Below are 19813 nucleotides of genomic sequence, written 5' to 3'. Positions count from 1 at the left end.
CACAATTCAGCAGCCTCCATTCATAAATGCAAAGACAAGAGTTGAGTCACTTTGTTATAAAAGGAAAACTTTGGAGTTTTTTTTAGCAGCTAGTCAGACTAAGCAAGCAAAATTAATATATGGCATGGTATGTTTTAACTTGGTAACTTCTGATGGGCAGTTAATTTTTGACACTTGTCAGACAAAATAATGAATGGGAGAAAAGCAATAAATAGATTAATCAACAATGAAAAGTATGGTTAGTAGGAAGCCTGCACAGAGCATTTTGTCCATAATGAAGAGCTTGTGGCAATGTGGGAAACTTGATGCTTCTAGTCTAACTAACTAATGTATTCTGATTTAAGAGGCTGTCATTCCCACCTCCTCTTTCATCCTGACTCTCGGTTCACCTTCTCCTGCCCTCTGTTCTTCTGCACGTTCTGTTTCTCTCTCTTCTTCATCTTCTCCTGCTTTGTCATCCTTCTTGCCTTTCTCGCCTCCATCTGTCTTTTTCCTCTTTCTTCCAGCCATCCCAGATGCTCCAGGATCCTTAGGAACTCCAGGGGCGCGTGGCTTCCGCTCCACGGCAGGTTTCCGTGGCGCTCTAGGCTTCGGTTCTTTAGGCACTTTAGGAGCTTTAGGTTCTTTGGGTGCTTTTGGTTCTTTAGGTTTAGCAGGTTTCTTGGCAGCTGCAGGAACTCTGGTAGTCTTGCTGGGGGGCTTGGCCTTTGGAGCAGGTGGTTTCCATTCATCACTATCCTCATCACTACTCTGCGTCTGGGAAAAGGACCTGATGGCACACGAGAGGAAAATACAACCGACATCAAACAAACAAACAATATCAGTATGTTGTCTCGAGATACAATAAATATTTGTCTTTACTGCCGTGTTTGCCCTGTAATGTGCTGGTTATCACCCTGAATATGGGGGTAAATACATTGACTGAATATTTTACAAAATGTATAAATACTCACAGGTCTGTGTCGACATCTTTGTGCTCTACCTCCTTGCAGACAGCTGTTGTTCGCGGTCTGCGTTTCATCTGTTAGGAAAAGATAACTGCATAAGAAAACGGAAGACCAGTGTCCTCTAACCCAGAAAACATACATGAGTTAAAACTGCATTTGGTCCGTTTCATAATGAAAGTGTACCCATAGCAAGCTAACGTTAGCCAGCAAATTACCTTTAGACAAAACAGAAGAGCAGAAGCCTCTAGTCTGTGTTAAGTTAACTTTAGCAGCACGAAAAGATAATAATAAGCACCGAGTTTGAACTTGACTTGCGACGAGTTTACTACCGTTACCAGCAGGTGTTTCAAATTTGGCGCTTCAAGTAAATGTTAAGCTAACCTTAACTAGCAAGTTGGGCGATTCATTTGGCACATTTTTGGCAAATGGCAGCGGGTGGGACGACCTAATGAGAAGCTGTACCTTGTGTGGCGATGAAAATGTTCAGTGTATTTATGGGTGTGCCTTTGGAAATCACTGTGAAGCAAAGTACTGTAGGCTGTATCTGGTCGTGATGGGAAAGTTACTGACTGTGACTTCCTGCAACACCTCGGGTTAAACCAATCAGAGCAGTCGGGCTGTTAAAGAGACAGAGCATGTTTTCAGTTGTGCGCCAACGCTTTAATACGCATACACACACACACACACACGTACACACAAGGTAGCAGTGACACTCAGATCAGCACTTTACATGATAATAATGTTTGGTTAAGGTCATGGTGACAATGAAAACATCAATCTGTTCCCTCTGATCTGACATCAGCGTCAATGGGCAACTTTACCCGGGAGCACGAGGCACCACCGGGGCTGCCTGATGTGGGGGAGTTTGAGAGGGCAATTCCCTGGGTCAAGTGCATGTGTGTGTGTGTTATAGAGCATACAGCACACGTGCATTTAATATGCAGCTCTTTAGACATGTCACCGTAGACATTTTAACATTAATTTTAGCCACTCTTGTTATGGTTAAGGTTAGGAAAAGGTTTGTCATCATGGTTAAGGTTTGGAAATGGTCATAGTTAAGGTTAGGAATTATCTCTGGTCTCCTGAATGCAAGTCATGTTTCTGACAGACCCATTCACTGCCCCACCTTCCCTTTGATGTGGACTTTGTCGGTCTATGCTACGTCATTGCATAAACGTCACAGTCCCATGACGTGGAAGCAGCTTCCGCCACAGTGGCTATAAGTTGAAATGTTCATTTGTTTATTTTTGGTTCAGAGATGTACACATTTCAACACATCTGTGGTTTGCAGAGATGTAAAAAGCCTTTAAAAGTGCTTCAATGTGTTTCATTGGCATGATCCTCATGCAGATAACTGAATATTCATCACAGCACTTACTGCATGCTGTCCACACACAGTTAAGACCGGGTCAAGCAGGTTTTGTTACGTTACACCATGAAGCTGCTGAATTAAGTCAAACTGATATACAGTACAGGCCAAAAGTTTGGACACACCTTCTCATTCAATGCATTTTCTTTATTTTCATGACTATTTACATTGTAGATTCTAACTGAAGGAATCAAAACTATGAAAGAACATGTGGAGTTATGTACTTAACAAAAAAAGGTGAAATAACTGAAAACATGTTTTATATTCTAGTTTCTTCAAAATAGCCACCCTTTGCTCTGATTACTGCTTTGCACACTCTTGGCATTCTCTCGATGAGCTTCAAGAGGTAGTCACCTGAAATGGTTTTCCAACAGTCTTGAAGGAGTACCCAGAGGTGTTTAGCACTTGTTGGCCCCTTTGCCTTCACTCTGCGGTCCAGCTCACCCCAAACCATCTGGATTGGGTTCAGGTCCGGTGACTGTGGAGGCCAGGTCATCTGGTGCAGCACTCCATCACTCTCCTTCTTGGTCAAATAGCCCTTACACAGCCTGGAGGTGTGTTTGGGCTCATTGTCCTGTTGGAAAAAAAAATGATCGTCCAACTAAACGCAAACCGGATGGGATGGCATGTCGCTGCAGGATGCTGTGGTAGCCATGCTGGTTCAGTGTGCCTTCAATTTTGAATAAATCCCCAACAGTGTCACCAGCAAAACACCCCCACACCATCACACCTCCTCCTCCATGCTTCACAGTGGGAACCAGGCATGTGGAATCCATCCGTTCACCTTTTCTGCGTCTCACAAAGACACGGCGGTTGGAACCAAAGATCTCAAATTTGGACTCATCAGACCAAAGCACAGATTTCCACTGGTCTAATGTCCATTCCTTGTGTTTCTTGGCCCAAACAAATCTCTTCTGCTTGTTGCCTCTCCTTAGCAGTGGTTTCCTAGCAGCTATTTGACCATGAAGGCCTGATTGGCGCAGTCTCCTCTTAACAGTTGTTCTAGAGATGGGTCTGCTGCTAGAACTCTGTGTGGCATTTATCTGCTCTCTGATCTGAGCTGCTGTTAACTTGCGATTTCTGAGGCTGGTGACTTGGATGAACTTGTCCTCAGAAGCAGAGGTGACTCTTGGTCTTCCTTTCTTGGGTTGGTCCTCATGTGTGCCAGTTTCGTTGTAGTGCTTGATGGTTTTTGCGACTCCACTTGGGGACACATTTAAAGTTTTTGCAATTTTCCGGACTGACTGACCTTCATTTCTTAAAGTAATGATGGCCACTCGTTTTTCTTTAGTTAGCTGATTGGTTCTTGCCATAATATGAATTTTAACAGTTGTCCAACAGGGCTGTTGGCTGTGTAGTCACCTGACTTCTGCACAACACAACTGATGGTCCCAACCCCATTGATAAAGCAAGAAATTCCACTAATTAACCCTGATAAGGCACAGCTGTGAAGTGAAAACCATTTCAGGTGACTACCTCTTGAAGCTCATCGAGAGAATGCCAAGAGTGTGCAAATCAGTAATCAGAGCAAAGGGTGGATATTTTGAAGAAACTAGAATATAAAACATGTTTTCAGCTATTTCACCTTTTTTTGTTAAGCACATAACTCCACATGTGTTCATTCATAGTTTTGATTCCTTCAGTGAGAATCTACAATGTAAATAGTCATGAAAATAAAGAAAACGCATTGAATGAGAAGGTACGTGTCCAAACTTTTGGCCTGTACTGTATATATATATATATATATATATATATATATATATATATATATGTCTAACCCTATTCATGTGGGCTTTTGAAGGAAAAAACAGATACTGATATTCATGAACTGAAGCTACAGATGGTTGATATTTTATGCAAATATTCAATATCGTCAAATATGGCCATTTTCATTTTCATTAAAACTAGGCTATGACTGCAATTTATTCTCAAATAACATTTAAACCACAATGGGGCATAGATGGAAATTGAAACCATCATTCTGAAACAAACATAAATGAGCACTACTCACGACGATCCAACACCTTTAATGAGCGAAACATATGTCAAACACAAACAATAACAGGCAATGGCATATAAGGCTTTGCATTTCACTGAGTAGAAGTAACTTGGGAACATCATGAGCAATAACAATTCACAACAGCAACAGAGAGTAACATGGAAAAATAAAATAGCCTACATTAAAATAATTTTAAAAACACAAAGTAAAACTTTAACACCTCTAAATACATGATTACATATTTTTTTGCTTCATATTTAATGACTTTTCTAATTTAATGGGAACAAGTGGGCAAACATGAAATTAATGTCATGTTTTCAATTTCTTGTAAACATTTTGTAAGCATCTGTTTTTCTTTGGTATTTGACCCCAGGCTGTTTTTAGCAGTATCAAACAAACAAGAAAGATCTCCACTTGAGTCACATTTGTTTTTATTGTTTTGGATGACACTGTGGAACTATAACATGTCATATATAATCTCCCAAAAACTTCCTTCTGCTTTAGTGCCCTCACCTAACATAACCACACCTGTAGTGGAGTGAGAGCCACTGACAGTTCATATGACATCTGGGAGGGAACAAAATTATCCCCCAGGAACTTTGATGAATAAGAGGAGTGAGTGGGGGTGTTATGGTTTATTTAAAGAGCTATTGACACATAAATTCGGGTAACCATTTTTATTATAATCATTTTTCTGGAGCCTTAAATTATGGGTTCACATCGACCCCGACTGATAAAAATCGTTAGTAAAGGTAACAGGAGGGTCAAATTAGATTAGGCACAACATTAACTTGTAGACCTTAAACATATAGCCTTGCTTTGTGCTTAAATTGAAGTTATGCTGTTTACTTTAACATCAGTTTGCATGCATATTCGATTTTAATAAGTCGTAATATTTTAAAACGCATTTGATATTCATTTTGAAGAGAACAGTAATGACACCGGTAATTAATTAGTTCAGGTTTTCCCGCGCGTTACTCTTCTTAGTCACGGTTGTCGTGTTCCGGTGTTCTGACGCGTCATGTCACGTGGTCCACAGTGTGACGTGTGGCCCCGGGGCTCTCAGCAGAGTCTGCGCTGGCTCTCTCTCGCTGTTAGCTCTCCTGTGAGATGCACCACACCGCAGCTGACCAGCCCTGAATGTGAAATGGACCAGTATGGCACGGACACGGAGGCGGACGAACAGGAGAGACTATTGCTTCACCGAGAAGCGGAGGATAAAGTCCAGAGAGGCGAGTGCCACCCGCTACCGGCTAGCTAACAACGCGTTTATTGTGAAGCTAACCAATCTTAAAGATCTTTTGGTATTTCTGGAATTGCATGACGAAGCAACCTTGCATTTCCTTATTTTAAAGAACATGTATTGTCTGTAATATTAGCTTAAGTTGAAATTTGAATTATTAACTCACGTCTGTAACCGGTAGGTGTTTGTTTTGTGACTCGCCTTTGTTGGACTCTCAGCTGTCTGTCTGCACCCACCGACTACAGACGGGCATAACATGTTTATCCTTACAGCAGCCTTTTCTTGTAAGGTGCGGCAGCTACTCGACCGAGTCATACCCTAAAAACATGAGTAAAATGATTCTTCTCACTGTAATGCATGCCTGCAGTTGCCTGTTTTTTTTTTTTTTTATTATTATTTATTTATTTTGTTGTTTTGGTTGGACTTTCTGCTTTGTCACGAGTTGTGCTGGGACATCTGCCTTAGGCTCATACCAAGAAGACATGCCCACTAGAGCTGCACCATATGGACAAAATTTCATACCTGGATATTTATGCCAAATATCTCGATAGCGATACTATATATAATATAACTGTGGGGTCATACTTAATTGTATTGTTAAGTGAAAAAAATGGGATGTGAAAAAGCAACAGTGGAAATGAAGCATTCTTGAAATATCAGCATAATAATACCAGCTGGATGAAGAAAATAGTTACCTCAGAAAATAACAGACCAATCAGTGTCTTAGGCTCACCCCAACCCTACATTTGATATTGTCCATATCGTTTCCTTTGGAGATATTTATATTATGCATGTTCATATCAAGTTAACGACATGATAACCACATATTGTTCAGCCCTAATGGCTGCCTAATCTATGGAACTATGATCTATAACTTAACATTTGAAAATGATCTGAGCATGAAAAACATTGAAATGATTTGATGAAGTGTCGCATGAACCTGCATTTTTAAATTCCAAAGGGTTCATTTTTCCATGCATACAGACAAATAGAGATTTGGAAATTTATTGCCAGCCGAGATACAATATATGACATGACATTATCTTCCATGCAAAAAGAGTGAATGGCACCTATCAAGTTTAATCTGAGCTGTGTAATAAGCCATGGTTTACATAATGACAGCCAAGACTGCTATTACCCATTATCGTCCTCACTTATAATCTTGGTTATTGTTTTGAAAATCAGATGGAAATGTAAGTGGGGGCAATGTTGCCAAAACCAAATATCACAATATCTTTGACCAAAAATCTTGATATTGATATTATGACAATATGATGAGTTGGACTATTCAGATTTTCTTAAGAGAGAGAATTTTGATAAACAGTCTTTAGTAATGTGGATATGATAACCTAACAGGAAGCAACAAATAACAGCTACAGCAGTCTAATAAGCTAAGAAAATTACCTTGCTTTGCTGAAAAGCAACTTTAATATCATGATATCACAATATCCAAAATCCCAGGTGATATTATATATCTGTATCAATATAATATCAATATATTTCCCAGCCTACACAAAAGATATTTTAATGAATTGGGTTGGCTACTCTCACTGTTTAGGAAATAAAAGTTGAGGGGGAAAATATGTTCTACATGTCACAAATCTATTTTGGAAAAACAAACAAACAAAATTTGAGTTACAGCTCTTGTTTTACATGTAGGAAAGCAGGTCCAGTCAAACTCCACTGTAGAATCTGACAGTCAAGCATTGTCATGCATAGTGCCAAACACACACTGCTCACACAGCATTACTTCCCAAATTGTGACGATCCGCTGCTAAGTTCAGTATACATGTCATCTGTTAAACAGCACTGAAATTATTATCTCTCTCCCCCTCACACTGCAGCTCCAGCATGCTGTTCAGCACGCTATGGCCTAGCGTTCCTCTCATCGTATGGCTTCTTCGTGGCCTACGCTTTGCGGGTGAACCTCAGCGTTGCCATGGTGGACATGGTGAACAGCACCCACGACACCAGCGGCAACCACAGCAGCTCAGTGTGTTCTGGCCACAGTAGCCCTGTACGGCCCAAACACAACCACACGGTGAGGAAGGATGTGACTGTCAAGCCCCAGCTGTCCTAATGGAGCTATTGGTCAGCTAAAGGCAGAAGACCACTTTGCCACATTGTGTTGTTATGCCAGGGCTGTAATTAGTGTGAGCTGGTTGACTGTACTAGAAAAACCAGATCAAATGATGTCTAGGTGTGGTTATGTTTGTCCATGTCTGTGTGTGTCAGCCTTGTTCCTGTTCATGCACTTGTGAGCAAGCTGTAATAGGCTTTATTGAATCTGACTCTGATATTGCATGTAATATTGTGACACTTCCCCTCCCTTCACAGGCCAGTGTGTACAACTGGGACTCTGAGACCCAGGGCTGGATCCTGGGCTCCTTTTTCTATGGCTACATCCTGACTCAGGTCCCTGGGGGCTACCTGGCCAGCCGTTTCGGAGCCAAGTGGCTGATGGGCCTTGGAATCCTGGGTACTGTCATTTTTACACTGCTCACCCCCATTGCTGCTGACCTGGGTGCTGGCTACCTCATCGCTGTGAGGGTGCTGGAGGGAATAGGAGAGGTAAGGGAGCTGGATTTGGAGCTCACTTGGCTTCATTCCCACATATGGAAGGGAATTGATCCAAAATACACTTAACATTGTTTGCACAAGTTAGTTATGTGACACCACAAGCATAAACCCAAAATATAGCTATCATTTGTTTGCGCATGTTTGAAAAAAAAAATACTGAGAAACATAAAAGTATTTACAAAGTAGTGTTAATAAAATGAATAAAAAATACTAATTCCTGCAGGACTATCATGGTGAACTATATCATCCCTAATGGACTTGTTAAACAAGAGACAGGCAGCCAGACAGGCTAATGGATAGATGGGTAGTGTGATGGATGAATGGATAAATGGTTGGCGGGATGTACTTGAGTGTGTTACCTTGGCTACTGTTGACGCTCATGTTGGCCTTCAGGGAGTCACATTTCCTGCAATGTACGCCATGTGGGCAGCGTGGGCCCCACCGATGGAGAGGAGCCGACTGCTCACCATTTCCTACACTGGTAACGAAAACGTACATGCACACACACACACAGGATGGATGAGCTTTAAGTCTTATTTTATGGGTTTACTATATAACAGTGTCTGAAATTAGCTTTTTGACTTGGGCTAGTAAACAAGAAGAGCCTGACAGGAAGATTTTTTAACTGGCCAAAATAATCAATATTGGCCCAACCTGTTTTCACTGCTATTTTGTCCACAACAAGAATCAAGGAGAAATTTAGAATTTTATTTTGAAACCTGTACACTCATGTATACATTGGTCCTTTTTTTGTCTTGGTCTTTTCTGCTTCGAATATCGAGACATGGGAATACTATTACATTTCAACAAGTGCTAGTGTAGTTAACCCTGCAGCTGGTAGAGAAACAGAAGTTTAGATTAGAGCTGCAGCTAACAATCATTATCGCTATCGATTAATCTGTCTCGATTAATCAATTAGTTGTTTTTCCCATAATGTGAGAAAATGCCTAAAAAAGCTGAAATCAGAATTTGGAAATTTTCTTCTTAAAAATGAGTTAAAACAGTTAATCAGTTATCAAATGTTGGGAAATAAGTTTAATAGTTGACAATCAATTGATTTTTATTTATTTATTTATTTATTTTTTGGGGCCAATCGTTCCAGCTCTAGTTTAGATGTTCTTGCTTTTAATGCTTTGGCTAGAGTGGTGTCACAGACAGCCAATCAGGATCCTGTCTGCGACTGGGCTGTTGTTTTGCTTTGTGTTCAACAATCTGCTAGGACAAGGTTTCAGAACAGATAAAAATACCGTATAACACAAACCCCAGACTATACAATGTCATTCTTCACACATGATAACTTAACATTGTTGATGCCTTCAGACAGCATGGTGTACCATGTAGTTTCAGCTATAGATGAGGACAGTGATTTTCTTCTTCTTTCCACCGCAGGAGCACAGCTGGGCACAGTGATAGCCCTCCCTCTGTCTGGTGAAATCTGCTTTTACCTGGACTGGACCTATATCTTCTATGTGTTTGGTAATAAATCTCACAAGGGTTGTCACGTGGGAGGGAGGTGTGACAGGGTCAGAGAGATAAGCTGTCTCTGTTATAAAAGGAAAAATGCACAATGTCATTGAACTTCAGAGGTGTAAAAAGAAGGGATGTCAGGGTATTTGATAAATTTTTCTGGGAATGTCAACCAAATACAAATGAGCAACTTTACAGGAATATAGCAAATATATATTTTACAACTTACATTCAGTACATTAGACAATGGTTTTCAGCTCAGTGGCATTGGAAATTAGTCTTTGATCCTTTTAGAAAAATGTAATGAGGTGGCACTTCCTACAGCAAGACCATATAAGCTAGACTTAGACATTTCACAGTCTCTGACCTCAAGTCGCCTTTCTATTGACTAGTTGCCATCTCCTTTGGATAAAATAAGCAGTTTACACTTCTTTTTTAGCTCAAGACAAGCTGTGTCTCCACTACTCATAGACTGTTTGCAGACCACAGTGTCTTTTTCTTTGTTCCCCTTTCCTCTATGGTTTATGGAAATGATGATTTGGCAAGTTGAAGAAGAAAATAAGCTTACCCAACGTAGCCACTCCAGAGCTCCTGCTTTTTTACTGCTTGCTTGCTGAGCAGCTGTGGTAATTTGGCTCCATCACAGCAGATTTTTATTTATTTTCTTTATTTTCATCCATCTGAAGTTAAGAAGAATGATCTGGTAGCTAGTGGGTAGACAGACACATTAGATTTATGTTATGCCCATGTATTTCTATATAATGCCAAGATTTTTATGTGAAACTACATTAGTCTTATCAGCCTCACTCACAAAGTAAGGCTGTAGCAGAGAAGAACATCCCATTCTGAGTAACTGAAATGCCATAGATTTACCCAAATGAAATCCTGTTCATTGTCACTGGAAGGAAATCCTCTCCATCCGCAAAGAGTGATGAATCAGCACTCAGTAGTGAAATACAAACGGTCTCCTAACCAGCGGTGGGTGAATGCTCTGTCCAGAGAAAGCTGGACTCGACAACATTTGATCTTCTGCCTCTTGTCTCTTGTATTTCTTGGTATAAAACAATCCCAAGACATGCCGGCTTTTATGAACATCAGTATAAATCTGTTGCAAAATGTGCGCTTGTTTGTGTGTGCAGGTGCTGTTGGGCTGCTGTGGTTCGTCTTGTGGGCCCTCCTGGTCTTTAACAGCCCAAATACTCACCCACGGATCTCAGAGCGAGAGAGACTCTACATCACCACCTCCCTCAAGAATGAGGTAACTGTAGGAGAAACCGATGAGCGATGGTCCTTTTCCACTCATTTCCTTTCTTTAACAGCCAGATAGCAATGACTCAGATACTCAGATGAAGAAAAAAAGTGCAATAGGTTCAGTATAAATCTTGTCAGCATACAATAAACTGAGCTGGTCCATGCAGCAGACTGAGCACAATCTGTAATTCATCTGTCTTTATACCTTCATTTACTCCACCTATTGTGGGCCTTAATCTGAGATCTCTCCTACAGATCGGTTCTCTCTTTCTAGGATGATTTTCATACACCATGCTTTTTTCCTCAGTCGTTACTTAAGCAAACACAAAATATAATGGTGTCTTATATTTTGCCTTCAACTTATCTTATAGCCCAACAGTAACATTGCTGCTTCAATTCAGCGAAATTCTTATTCTAAAGGCAATGCTTTGGTATGGTTGCTTTGTGCCAAAACAAGAATTTTGTCTGTGATTAACAACATTGGGGAATTCACGTACTAGTTATGTCTTGTGGATAAAAATATATTGAAACCGATCATTTGTTTAGTGGCTAAAGATCTGCTACATACATTGCAGAAAAATCCTGGAAACTGCTAGTATTTTTTTTCCCCAGTGTCATGTATCGTTTGGTTAATTAGGCATGTCCCACTTTAATAGTTAGATAATACAATTTTGAAAATTAAAGTATAATCAAAATAGCATGAACGGGGAACAAAGTAAGGTTCAAGAGTCCCCATATTACTGAGTATTCATTTTGACTGACTTTGTGATTGCCAAGGTGACAGCAGTGAAGTGCTCAAGTTAGAAAGGTTTTTCATACCACATTTTTATGTATCATAATGTATACCGTACTTGACTTGACAGTTACAATCCTCTGTTATTGGGAAATAATGTTACATAATCTGTACTGCAACATTTCATTCTCTTATCTCTCTTATGCAGCAGTTTGGCCACAAGACTTACCATGAATCTGCATTTTAAGTGTATCAGCCACAAAGCCTCCTTAAATGCATTTATAGCTGTGACAAATGGCAGGCAGACTAAGGCAGTGTTCATCATTTCTAAGCACCTCTCTAAGCTTTGGTGGTCGCAGTGGGAGTTGAATCCCTATTACAAACGGCTGCTACCTTGGTCCTCCAAGGTACATGAATCAGAAATATGTAAAAAAAAAAAAAAAAGAAAGAAATACACTACACATCAGCTGAAGTAGCTGAAACACATCATCAAATGTAGTTGAGTTTTTTTCAGGTGCACAAGGTGCCTGTAACTGTATTACTGGTGATTGCTTCAATCCACCCATTGTTGGTTTCTTTCCTGTTTGCTCCAGCTGTCCAGCTCAGGCGGCCACATCCCCTGGGGCTCTATAGTGACGTCCAGACCACTGTGGGCCATTGTCATAGCTCACTTCTCCTACAATTGGACCTTCTACACCCTCCTCACCCTACTGCCCACCTACATGAGCGACATTCTGGGCTTCAGCATCCAGCAGGTGAGCTGTTGCGGCTCTCTCACTCATACATTCAGACCTCATTCATACTAAGAAATGCAGGCAGACACAGACAAGAAGATTCAAACTGGACATTCAACCTGTTGGATTGTCAATTGTTTATATCAGTGATGCACAGTAGACACATTATAGTTGAGGTTCCAGGGGCATATAGTCAACTTTAGATCTAAGGCTTGTAATAAACCCCAAACTCAAATCGGTGTGAACCCTCACCTCTAAGTGTGAAACGTATTAGCCAATATGAGATTGCATTCCATTGTTACACTGATGAGACACAGTTGTACCTAGCCCTGAATCAAAATTATCTCACTAGACTAAATAATATTAGTAGACTGTTTGATTGACATTAAAATAATGGACCCAAAACTTTGTTAAACTCAGTACAGGAAAAAAATGTGGTGATTTTACAGGATTACCAATTAGTGAAAATGCACAAATCCTACTTAAGGTCTATGCTCTTAAGTGGATTTCCAGATTGTAACGATAAGATATTTAACCACCTGAACTGGCTGGTTGCTGCTTTTAAACTCTTTGCTGTAAACCTTTGGGTAATTTTTGTTTTAGCACTATGTTTCGAGGAACAGGTGAAAGTAGATGTTAGATTCTGTTTTTATCCACTTTATCCATCCAAGACTTGATTACTAGAATTCACCATATTCCTCTCTCAGTCAGAAGACCCTTGCTCACCTGTAAGTGGTCCAAAATGCATCAGCTTGGCTTGTAACTGGAACCCGACTGACAGACCATATCATCCCAATTATAGCTGAATTATGTTGGCTGCCAATTAAATTTTGCATTGATTTTAAGGTTTTACTGATAACTTTTAAAGCACTCCATGGCCTGGCCACCACTTACATTTCTGAAAGTTTATCTATTTATCAGCAGCCTTGCAGTCTCAGGTTAGAAGGCAGAACACTGTTGGCTGTTCTCTAAGAAGGAATTAAAAGGTGATTTTTACCTTTGCAGTTAGGGCCCCTTGTTTGTGGAACAGACATCCAGTTTCTATCTAAATGAGAAATTCAGTTTCATTCTTTAAATCTAACTTAAAAACCTACTTGTACATTTGTTTTACATGTAGTTTTTACTAATACTTTGTACTACTGTTTTTATCTAGTTTTATCTGGTAGTTGGAGAGCACTCAGCAACTTTGTTTTGAAAAGGGCAATATAAATGAGTGAACGAATCAAGTAGGGTGCCTGGTCTTTGGTGGCTGGTGATGTTACCATACTTAAAGAACAGATGGTGACAAAACAAAGGAATGAGCAAAGGGGAGTAGAAAATACATATATATTATGTGCATCACTTTCAGTCTTTCAAGCCCTTCCTTCAGCTGTCAGGTCAGTCAGTGAATGTTTCCATATTCTGTGAACACATAATCTACAGCCACATTTACAAAAGGACATGGAGGTGTAGTTCACCAACAGCAAACATGAAAAGCCAACAGGATTGTTGGTTTTGCAGTTTACTTCAGTTTCACTAGCTGGAGTAGACGAGGCAGCTTGAGGGAGTGTGTGTACACAAGAGAGTAAACGGCAATACATCACAGAATAAGTCCAGATTGATCCATGATATATAACAGCATAAGAGTATCTAAGATTGGAATTTACCTTTAAAAAAATGTATACCCAGATTTAAAACATATAACCATACAATAAAATGTTAAACATTCATGTCCTGTACAGTGACTGTTCCCTCTCCACAACAGAACGGTATGCTGTCGGCTCTGCCCTACATCGGCTGTGGTTTGCTGGCTGTGATGGGCGGCCAGGTTGCTGACTACCTGAGGGAAAGCTGCATGTACCCCACCGTGGCTGTCAGGAAGGCCTTCTCCATCGCCGGTGAGGCGGGCGATATCACAGCACACATAACACAGCATCTGGAGGAGTGGTTGGGGATAATTATTTGGGAATGAAGGACAGTTGCTCATTCTCTTTGCCTACCCAGATTTTCTTTGGCACTTCTTTAACCTTTAGGCTAATGTCATTCCTAATGGCAGCAAAATGAATATGAGAGTTAACAGGGCAATGAAATGAAACAACTTGATTTGGCTCACTTATGTTTATCAATCAGAAAACAAGAGAAAACAGAATACCAATATTAATATTGCTTTTTTTCCTCAGGCTCCAAACCCAGAGGAACAAAAAATTGTATTTTTCACCTTTCAGCCTGGATGTGCTGTAATGTTTAAGTTTAACCAACAGCAATGGTATTTAGAAGCAGTGGCTCTGGTGACTCGCACACTCATGTAGGTAGACTGGATCTTATTTAAGTTGTTATAATAAACTCAATGTCAATGAATGTAATCATTTAGAATGTCTGCAGCCCTGAATTTACTGTGGTGCAGTCATCTTAGACCAAACTGAGCTACAATCAGGACTAACTAGAGAATAGTGCTCCATTATTTCTGACTGGTGGAGCTGACCTCAGGCTTTTGAATTGCAGATTAAAACTGTCATTCAAATTCTGCAAGAATAAGAATCGTGATTAAAAAGTAGCTTTCTTATGTGTATCAGTAACATACATACTGTACACCTACACATTTGTCTTGAAATCCTTTTGAAGTTGTTTTCAGTGGTGCGTGTGTGTTTTCCTGTGTGTGTGTGTGTAGGTATGATCGGACCAGCGGTGTTCCTGGTGGCAGCAGGATATACAGGCTGTAACTACATCCTGGCTGTGACCTTCCTCACAGTTTCTTCCTCGCTGGGTGGACTATCGGCGTCAGGCTTCAACATCAACCACCTTGACATCGCCCCCTCGTAAGAATAACTCCATGATTTTTTAGACTCCTTAACTTATTAACGACCAGTAAGATTATTATGCTTATGTTAGCAATCATTTTGGAAGAACAGATTGTGGCTTTTAAGAAACGGTGGATATCAGCCAGGTTCATGTTTGCATCAAAACACCCTTGCTCTTGAGAGGTCAAAATGATGCGGGTGATAACTGTCTACAACACTGCACAAGTAATTGTGTAAAGCCTATGTCACAATTTTAGCTTTCACAACTTTTAAATTGTAGCATTAGGCAATACTGAAACAGTTTATTCCAATGAAATGCCTGGTGTCATTTAAAATAGAGAAGATGTTGATAAAACATGCAGAAAATGCAAAATGTTATTCCTAAAAGTTGGAGTAATTATTATGCCATACATTATAAGGCACCTTTTGTGATCATGATTCCCATTTTAGTTATAATTATACATTCTTACCATGTGCAGGAACCACACACTCTGGATGACAATGTCAAGGTCAATTTAGCAGGCTGATGTGGGAAATGGGTGTTCTGGGCTTGTAAACTGTGTATTTGTCTTTTCTAGATATGCTGGCATTCTGCTTGGCATCACTAACACATTTGCCACCATTCCTGGCATGGTGGGACCAGTCATAGCCAGTGCCTTGACCAAACAGGTAAGAAACACATTCATATCCACATCACATTAACCCGTCTACACAGTAGATCCGATGCCATATGATTTACAAGCATCTGCTTTTTTGTTCCCCAAATGAATTTAAAAATTATCTGATTTTACTACCATATAAAGGCCAACAGCAACAAGTATAATCTATACACTGTTTACCAAAATATATTTGCAAGGGCAGGAAAACATTCACAGTTGAAAAAGTGAAAAACAAAACAAAAAAACGACATACTGATACTGCAGTGACAAGCTTTGTGACTTTTTACAACCCATTTTACAACCCAATTCATCTTTAGATTACAGAAACATGCAAAAGACAAAATAATTTCCATGTTAATTTATTAATCTTCAAATACAATTATTCATACACACAAGGAAAGAGTGAGATATGTGCCTTATAGCTGTATAAGTCCACAGGAACTATGGAGGGAAAAAGTGTGCATACAGTGTGTAATGGCCAGTGGCTGTGATCCCATTATTGATTTTATTTTAATCACACTTTAGAACTAGATCACTCAACTATCTGTGAATTAACTTTCAACTCCGTGCCTTCCGGTGACCCTGAGTAAACAGATGGTATCCTCATCTTACACTGTGTCCCCTCTTCCTGTCTAATAGGTTTAGTCAGTTTAGGATTAGCAGGTTCACATTTGGCCACAAGGGGGCATGCACAGTCCTCCATACAACACACTCATCCTTAAGCTCCTCTTTTTTGGATCCATGACAATTTGTCCTCATAGTCTGTGTAAAGACAGTCATGACACTTCTTAGTAAAACGCTGTTTGAATAGAATTTAATTTACGTGGATCATTATTTATCTTCTTGGGGTGGTTCAAAGGAAAAACGAAAGCAGCCAGGCTTTAATTTTGGATCGTGTCACCATACTGTAATGTGAGAAAGACATTAAAAATAAATGAAAGAGAGTGCCGAGTGGGTCAGCTCTGTCCACGTTCAAAGACACATGTGCACTTCAGAGTGAACTGTACAGTAAATTGTATAGTATTGTATAATAAAAACTGGATCTTCTGTTTTGCAGTCGAACAGCTGTAAAATCAAGCATCACAAACTTAGATAGAGACACTAACTTGTTCATCACTGCAGTATATATTTATTTATTGATTCCTGGAGGATAGATGGCTGGGCTTCCCTCACTGCACTTGGAGGTCAGGGGCAGCGACACAGCACCCCTTTAATTTTAATTTCTTGCACAAGGTCAACACATAATATTTATCTCGTATGAAGAGGGCTTAACTTTTTCTTTCTACTACTACCGTGTTTAACACCACCGATTTTCCACTAGAAAACCATAGAAGAATGGCAGACGGTGTTCTACATTGCCGCCGGCATTAACCTGTTCGGAGCAACGTTCTACACCCTCTTTGGGAAGGGAACGGTGCAACCCTGGGCTGTCTCCAGCTCCTACTCTCACGGCGACTGAGGGCCGTAGAAGCATAACAGACGATCTCCTTTAACTAAATGGACAACTGTGACTAACAGCCATAATGTTTCAGGGTGTTGTGCACTGTAGCTATGGGTACACATGGATGTTGCTGTCTGACAAACCTATTATCACTGAAATAAAGGCAGATGGAGTTTTAGTCATACAAACATTGCCTGGAGGCAGAAATAAACTCATCGCTTGAGTTGAACCTCGGTATTGGACCTAAAGAACCACAGTTGTCTGGCTAACATTAGAAGCCCTGTGAAAAAAGGGAAGAGGTAGATATTATAGTCTGCCTTTCTTGCTACTAACTGCTAATACAGTCTAGCCATACTAAAGTTAGCTAGCTGGCTAGTTGACCTTCCAAGTGTCAAAGTAGTCACACTCGCCTACAGGTGTCTAGGTAAGCTAGTTATCTCACCTGCTGACCTGCCAAGATCATTAATGCTATGGTCATGAATAAGTGAAAGAAAGAACTATCAATTTACTATATATTTTGGCTAGAGTTCTTTCTTTGCAGTTTTATTTGCAATTTGCCAGTTAGCTTGTGGGTCTCAACAGGCTCCAATATTTTGAGGTTTAACTCAACCGGTGAGGTTTTTTCTGCCTCTAGATGAGGCCTGTCTCCAAGAGCTGTCTGACTAAAGGTCCAGTCTGCACCCTCCACTCATCTACACCATAATGAAAATGTACGTTGTAAATCAGTGGCACTCTCTGTAGTAGCAATCCTGTAGTGTCAGTCTACACTCTCCAAAGGACGTCATTCCCCATTACTTCTGGGTGTCAACTTTGGGACTACACATATTGATGTATGTGTCCAATGTTTTGGCATTATGTTTTTGACAACAATTGTAAGTGTGCTAGAAAGTAGCAAACTTGCACCATCCCAAACTAGAGACAGATCTATTAAAATGTAACTTCGCTTTTGAGAGCACATTGTGTCTAGACTGCACAAACACTAGTTGGGGGGAAAAAGCCTTATAATGAAGCTGTTTAAATATATTTTAAACCTCTGTCCTATTTGTGATTGTAAATTGATCATATCTTTGTATTTCCTGGTCCTGTGGTGCATTTAAGGGATTATGTTGTTACTGTTTATATTCTTATTTTTTTTTACACTTAGAATGTTATGTATCAAGGTCGTGTCCACCAGGCGCCTCTTGTTAGCTAGCAGCACTAAACAGATGCATGTGGAGAGCAGTGGTCATGACTGGTGCTGCTGCCGAATATTAAAAACCTACCATTTAAGGCTACCATATTTGGTAGAAATTGAAGTAATTTTCAAACTCTAGTGCTATTGACACCTTTGTAATGATGGGAGAAAACCAGCACTGAGAAGATTTTCTTGGTAGATACATGCTCAGTTTTGTTTACATGATTTGTACTTTTTGTCAGTGTCAAATCTCAGGTCTCTTAAAAGGAAGTTTGTTCAGTTTTAGCAAATCTGTTGGTCTGCAGCTCTTTCATAAAAGTGTCATTGATTTGGATTAACTTACTTGGGTTGTAATTATTTGAAATATGTTTAACGCCAAATGAAAAAATGATTTCTGTAACTTAATGGTAATGGTAAGTTCTAGCTTTGGGTCAAAAATATGTGTAGTCAGCTCTGCTGATTTTGACATTTTCCATAAAGTCTGGACTTGATTTGGGCACATCTGCGCCAATGAACCCTTTATAAATACTCTCCCATGAGGAGGGAAATCAAAAATAAGCCACAAGTGACACATTTTGCCTTGGTTCATATTTTTGCAAGTAAGTAGCACGCTCGTCCTAACTTATCTGCACTTGTGCCTTATTACATTAGCCTTAACTAGGCTCTGACAAATCAGGATGGGAGATTCACATGTAGATAATAATAACGACTGTGTGGATGAATTCTTCTTGTTGCTGATTATTTTACATCAGAAGTCTCAATGTACAGGAGTATAAGGGAACAGAGTGAGGATAAAGTATATGGTTGTCAGTAAATACTCGTTTTTGAATTCCTATCTGGAAACATTCCAGGTCCATGTCTCAAATCACTGTAATGTATTGTAAATGCATTATGTTATTGTATACATCAAATACAGTTATTGTCAAAGCCAATGTTCAGTTGGATTGTTGTTTGTTACTGCCACTTCTACAGGGCCATGGATGAAGCAAAGGAACAGTGATCTTTTTACTTTAGAAACCTCCAAATATTTTGAGAAACAGAATATAAATTCACCCGTGTCTATATACATATGATACAAGCACACTCCCCCATATCAGTTAATTTCATTCCGACCCTGAATGTTACCTCCGCTGGATATGTAGGGGCGAAACTTGCTTCCAAATTAAGTTTATTCACCTTTACCTGCAAATATAGATCTGTACACTCTAAGGCATGTAGCATCTGATGCTGAAAAAAAAAAAACATCCTAACTTCACACTGTCTGTGGTATTTTCAACGTCATGCTGAACATGTTTAAACAAATCGTTTTATGCTCCGCACTTAGAACAACAGAACAGTGCAGCCCAAGGTGCTTAACAAACATGGATGCAGAGGTGGGTCATGGCCTTTAGAAAAGCAAATGGTGTAACAGGTAAGACAGTAACTGCACGAACATAAAG

At 39.9% G+C, this 19813-nt stretch overlaps 3 protein-coding genes across 5 annotated transcripts in view; 1 reads left to right on the top strand and 2 right to left on the bottom strand.

Moving 5' to 3' along the window:
* srbd1 (S1 RNA binding domain 1) overlaps nt 1-1527 on the bottom strand; it is a 70899-nt gene extending 69372 nt beyond the window's left edge. The window contains exons 1-3 of one of the 3 annotated variants that reach the window (XM_030071436.1): nt 1410-1527; nt 954-1021; nt 361-769 (exon numbers count right to left, since the gene is read on the bottom strand). In XM_030071436.1, coding sequence (XP_029927296.1) covers nt 361-769; nt 954-1021 — 477 coding nt within the window. In that variant the 5' untranslated portion in view covers nt 1410-1527. The other 2 variants (XM_030071438.1, XM_030071437.1) reach the window with 2 other exon arrangements.
* Nucleotides 1528-5358: 3831 nt separating this feature from the next.
* slc17a5 (solute carrier family 17 member 5) lies at nt 5359-19306 on the top strand. The gene is made up of 11 exons (XM_030071157.1): nt 5359-5547; nt 7403-7599; nt 7896-8129; nt 8532-8619; nt 9528-9614; nt 10745-10863; nt 12183-12344; nt 14068-14200; nt 14971-15118; nt 15679-15769; nt 17081-19306. The coding sequence occupies exons 1-11, from the start codon at nt 5463-5465 to the stop codon at nt 17216-17218; spliced, it is 1482 nt and encodes a 493-aa protein (XP_029927017.1). The 5' UTR covers nt 5359-5462; the 3' UTR covers nt 17219-19306.
* Nucleotides 12495-19813, bottom strand: part of ddx43 (DEAD (Asp-Glu-Ala-Asp) box polypeptide 43) — a 47935-nt gene continuing 40616 nt past the window's right edge. Inside the window, exon 17 of the mRNA XM_030071156.1 lies at nt 12495-14238. The gene's annotated coding sequence lies outside the window, so the exon portion shown is untranslated. The remainder of the gene's footprint in view (nt 14239-19813) is intronic.

Source organism: Myripristis murdjan, chromosome 15 (assembly GCF_902150065.1).
Source record: "Myripristis murdjan chromosome 15, fMyrMur1.1, whole genome shotgun sequence".
In the NCBI taxonomy this organism is placed as follows: domain Eukaryota; kingdom Metazoa; phylum Chordata; class Actinopteri; order Holocentriformes; family Holocentridae; genus Myripristis; species Myripristis murdjan.
Note: the sequence above shows the minus strand (reverse complement) of the source record. Positions and strands in the feature narration are given on the sequence as shown.